The sequence below is a fragment of the Anneissia japonica genome, unplaced genomic scaffold, assembly GCF_011630105.1.
Source record: "Anneissia japonica isolate Jap-2015-1 unplaced genomic scaffold, ASM1163010v1 scaffold8471_len6061_cov130, whole genome shotgun sequence".
Lineage (NCBI taxonomy): Eukaryota > Metazoa > Echinodermata > Crinoidea > Comatulida > Comatulidae > Anneissia > Anneissia japonica.
In genome coordinates, this window is record NW_022728081.1 from 1 (window position 1) to 5,417 (window position 5,417).

Sequence of the window (5,417 nt, forward strand, 5' to 3'; positions counted from 1 at the left end):
CGATGGAGCCCTAATGACGAAAGCCAAGGTTGCCTTCCACGCTACCTCCGAAGTTCTATTGTGGGCCAGCATGTACGTCTAGTCCTAGTTAGCATTTCAATTTGGTTTACCATTACAAAATATAAGGCAAATTTAACCTGATCGTTGTATTTGTAGCATATTATAAAAATAGAAATGAGTATAACTTTATACCTCTGCTTCTCTTTCGTTTAGTCGGGGGCATATATTCTTCAGGTAATTGAACCTGTAATTAAACAATAATTAAATTATTTCACTGATATTAAATACTGATGTATTTTCGTTAAAATAAAATAAGACAAGTACATGCAGTTGATATAGGGCCTACTTCCCAAATGCTTGCATTCTAAAATTTATTTTACATGTAGTGCCTATTTAAAATCTCACTATCATGTACTACCCCATCAATAACATTAGTTAATATTGCAGTACAAACGTCTTTATCATTCATAAATGTATAGGCCAGGTAATAATCTATAACAGTGGTTCCCAAACCTGGGGTCCGCCAAGCCAAAGGGTCCGGGGAACGAAAAATGTGGGGGGGGGGGAGGCACAAAAATTTTGGGAGTCCTAGAACAACTATTCCATGATTCTATTATTTTTTTATTGTCTTACAATTGTGTGATTATGTCTTGATTATAATGCAATACCTTTGACAGGCAATCGTAGGTAATGTACATTTTGTTTCCATGTTTTCTCTTGTATTGCTTCTAATTGGATAATGAATAAATTTTTAAAAATTATGAGGGAAGCCTAAATTTTACAAAGTTAAAGTTAATTGGGTTAATAAAATATCAATTAAAGGTTTGAGTCTGAGAATGTCATTTCCGGCCATCTACAAGTTCCAACCCAAAACAGTGGTGACGCTAGCGGGGGTCTAGAGGAAAGGACCCCCGTCGGGGCCCTCTGGACCTCTTGCTTTGACCGTCCTGTTAGAATTTCCAGCAAGATCATCGGGGAAAAGTCAAATTTCGAGCGCCAAAAGTACAATTCAAGCATGTGTTAATAAGCTGTCAACATTTTAGAGATTAAAAAGTGTGTAGTGCAAGCAGTGCTACTGTAAGTGCGAGGTTTCGTTTTCCGGTACTATTTGCGATCGTATGGGTTGCAGTAGTCCGCCAGTTCTTCCTTGACAGGCCATGGTAACTCCGACAGGAAGACTAGTACCCAGGACATCGCTTTTAAATAAAGAATCCCATAATTATCACAAAATTTAATTTCTTAATATAAAAAAAAAATCAACCAACAACCCCCTTGTCAGAAAGCTTAGACCCTTTGTTGGAGAATTCTGGCGCCGCCCCTGACACAAGACCTTCGGATTACCGTTCATTATGTGTGTGTGTGTGTGTGCGTGTGTGTGTGTGGGGGTGTGTGTGTGGGTGGGGGGAAGGGTGGTTATGAGGGTGTGTTTGATCATCAAACAAGCACAAATTTACCACAGCAGATATAGATGCAACATAACTGGATGAAGATGGCCTTTCTACATCAGAAACAAATTCAGATTTGTTTTGTTCACTGTTTGGCTGTTTCAACTTCTTTGCAACATTTGCTGCAATACCGTGCTCAAGTATCTGCTTGGTTTGTTCACAAACTGTATACAATTGAAAAGTTACCCATGAAAATAAGGTCATTAAATCATAGTATAATCAACTGAATCACACATTTAGGCTTTCAACATAGTACGGTAATAAAATTATTACGTGGCAGTGTGGCTTAGGCGTCGGTGGTTCGTGAAAAGTAAACGAATAATCCCAGGTTCAAATCCGGGCAGGGGTCCTTTAAGGTCTAGCTGAGCGTTTGCTGTGAGGATGCTTCTTGTGCTGTAAACACCCGTTGAAACCCGACAAGTCGATTTTCAAATGCAATTTTCTCGAATAATCCTCACATTGTGAATTAGGCTCAATATACATCCGTGTGTATCCCGTTACACATTGTGTGGCTGCAACAGGTACCCAGGGGCCCAAACCAAATAAATATTTTATTTCCAAATTTAATGAGCACAAATAAAGGATTTTAATTATTAATATTATCACATAATTTAGGTTTAGTATTATAAATCATACCGTCTACATCCTTCTGCTCCTCCCATTTGCTGTAATCTCCATCAGTTTGAAAGACAGTAGTTGTAACAATACCATTAGTTGACGGCTCATGCATATCAAAACTATGATGATGAAAGTTTTTCATCATCATGATAGAAATGAATAATAATTTTGTCAGCAACAAAAAAAATTATAATTATAGTGATTGGTTTATAGCATTTCTAAAATAACAAATAATTATAACCAACAAAACGGATTTAGAATATAACTTATAGAAAAAAAAAATCCTTACCTGCAGTACAAACTGGTGATAAATATTCGAAATGCAAAAACAACAATAAATTTCGCAGTTGCTGCTATTAAATCCCAATTGCATAATAAAGTAAAGCCGTGTCATCCGCCACTCGACCCCGTCACCTAGCAACAACTTTACCACGGAAAGTTACAAGTAAACTTACACGCGCACACTAGCGCGTGCATGTTAAAAGTTGAGTAGAAAACGAACGTACACTGTAATATTAAAACTAACTGAAAAAAAGCAAGCAAAGTAAATCGATATAAAGTACAAAACCTAATACATCCGATTGTACTTACTCTTTCCCAAGCATGGCTTTGACACAAGATGATTTTCCGGAACCCTCGTTACCTAAAAACATCATTCTTGAATTAACAACTGTTATTTCACCAGTTTTAAGTGCATCTTTGAATGCTTTGACGGCTTCGGGACCCCTGGCTAAAATCTCTGACGGAATTGATAGTTCTAATTAATATAAAAATAAAAATCAAATATTTAGTATGTTGTCCTTCTATACTTTTTATTTAATTCACTTTCTAAATTACATTTTAATTAATTAAGATTAACATTTCTTACAATTCTCAATCAAAATGCAACTGAATTGAAATAATATAGTAGTGTATAATTATATTAGAAAGTAAATGTAATGAGTAATATGTCTGTTAAATGTGGTTCAAACAGGTCATTATCGTACCTTTAAGTAGTTCTTTCAACTCCTCCTTTTTCTTGGTTTTCGTGGTTTCTTCGTATTCATCACATTCGTTATCATCATACTCATCAAGAGGCGTCTTTCCTTCCTGTAATAACAGACACGAGCACGCGATGATTCGTTTCATTGGATGGATCATGGAAATTAAATCAACAAAAGACAGTGGTACCGTATATTTTGGTTTAAAAACCATAATGATATAATAATAAAATGGTAAATAATAATTTAAATAATCAACACTATGAGCATTACAACTTTATAACTATTGTTGTAAATTACTATCACTATCACATCACATCGGGGAAAAAAATATTTATTGAAATCATACTTAAAAAAATCATTATCATTACAATATTCGCTAACATTTTAATCGATTTAATGTAAAAATGTTTCAAGTAGTTTCATATACAGTTGTTGTATTAAGGTCATTGACTGATATTCTTTTGATGCATTTCATTTTTCTGTACATTACATCATCTTTTATTGTCAGCGACGCGCCAAAGGTGATCATGAGAATTGCGAGTTCCTTGTGTTGCTCGTGCGTCAGCTCCTCATTCTCTAGACAGCAATGTAGTGGTGTGCATCCAAACTGCAATGAAATGATAATCAACGTCAAGTTTGTTGAACACGCACAACACAAGAATATCAATTAACAAATATTACGCAAACGTAAAAGTACCTGAAATCATTTATAACCATAATAGGCCTACTTAATTATCGCCAATGAAATATGTAATAATAATAATAATAATATAGACCTATAAAAATGTATTATAAAAAAATTGATGATTATAATAATGAAGATGGTGATGATAATATTATGAGGACAAAGATACTTTTATGAATATTTAAATAATGAAATGATACTATTCCAGCTAATAATAATTACAACGAAGGTGATGCCGATGACGATGATGATGATGATGATAATGACACTAACAATAGTAATACAATACTGTATTAATTATGGTGTGTCTATTAAAAGAATGTTATTGTAATATAGCTAATTATATTTTATTATGACGGGCAGTACTTTTAAATGTATACAAAATACAATGTTTAAAAAAACATAATCTAAACCAGTTGTAAATATAATAAATTATAACACGGTATTACATCCAATAATATTAGATTACTATTACAAAATTAGAACGTGATGTATTGAATGTGTTTGTGAGTGAATTAATGTTAATTTGTTAGCAATGAATAAAGTGTTGTTTTCTTCTACTGTACTCACGATGTTTTGCGTGTTAATCTTCTTGTTGGTTTTTTCCAACACGCGTCTCATTGCTGACACGCGTGCGAAGAGCGCCAAGAAATGGAGAATAGTGAAACCAGACTACAAGACAAACGTAGAATATGATGAGAAAGAAATAATAAACAACAACAAGAAACTATACACACACCACATATCAACAACACATAACCACTCACAAACATCACACATACATTACTTATTACATTCATCATTATTAAATACTAATTACATTATTTAATATTTTTAAAATGTGGTTTTTAAGGCGAAATCGCGCAAAAAATATTTGTATCAATTGGCCTATGTTTTACACACAATAGTAAATTATTTCCAAATCGGGATTTTTAGCGAGAATACTTTTTGTGAAAAATATCAATTTTATTGTCACCAATTTATTCAGTAAACTGTATTAAACAGAACAAATCCAAACATCACTATTTTTGTAAGTGTAAAATGTATTTTTTTCACAATATTTCATATGAATTAGTGATAATGGCCAAAGCATAGGCTTTCTCTGTGTTGTAAAAAATGTCAAATAAATCATGAAATAAAAGTCTCATTTTTAACCCAACAAGAAACAAATCACTGAAATTGAATTTGAGTTATTTGTATGTCGTATGATGTGTACACATGTTGTGCTTGTGATGTTTAAAATGCAATGATATTTAATTCCACTCACCGCCTGTTGTTCTAAATTATCTGGAGTTGCCGTTTCAATCATATTCTTCAACACATCATCTGGTGCTCTCCACTGCACAGCGTCCATTAATGGCGTCCAGTCGTCCTACGAAAACAGACATTACACTGAATTACGATACAGTTTATACAACTACCAACATTTTTTTTACGAGTTTCAATATTTCAATGGTACGATAATATTCCAATATGATTTAAGAATTATTATATTATAAACAGTTAAAAATGTGTGTTATAATACGCATATTCATTTAAATTCATTTTATTTGTTTTATATATTTTTTCATAATTAGGAGTTAAAATAAGAACATCAAATACTATAATATTCTTTATAAGTGATTTGGAAAAGGAAGTAGAATACTGTAGGAAGGTACGGTACTGTGTCAGTGAATAGGTCTAAAC

General features: G+C 33.1%; 1 protein-coding gene across 1 annotated transcript; it reads right to left on the minus strand.

Moving 5' to 3' along the window:
* Positions 1–192: 192 nt before the first annotated feature.
* Positions 193–5,103, minus strand: LOC117113962 (the record flags this gene model as incomplete). Its single annotated transcript, XM_033257468.1, has 8 exons — positions 193–244; positions 1,455–1,609; positions 2,082–2,182; positions 2,655–2,820; positions 3,050–3,152; positions 3,537–3,653; positions 4,302–4,403; positions 4,999–5,103. Coding segments are annotated over 8 exons (901 nt in total), but the record flags the coding sequence as incomplete, so codon positions are not given.
* Positions 5,104–5,417: the final 314 nt, after the last annotated feature.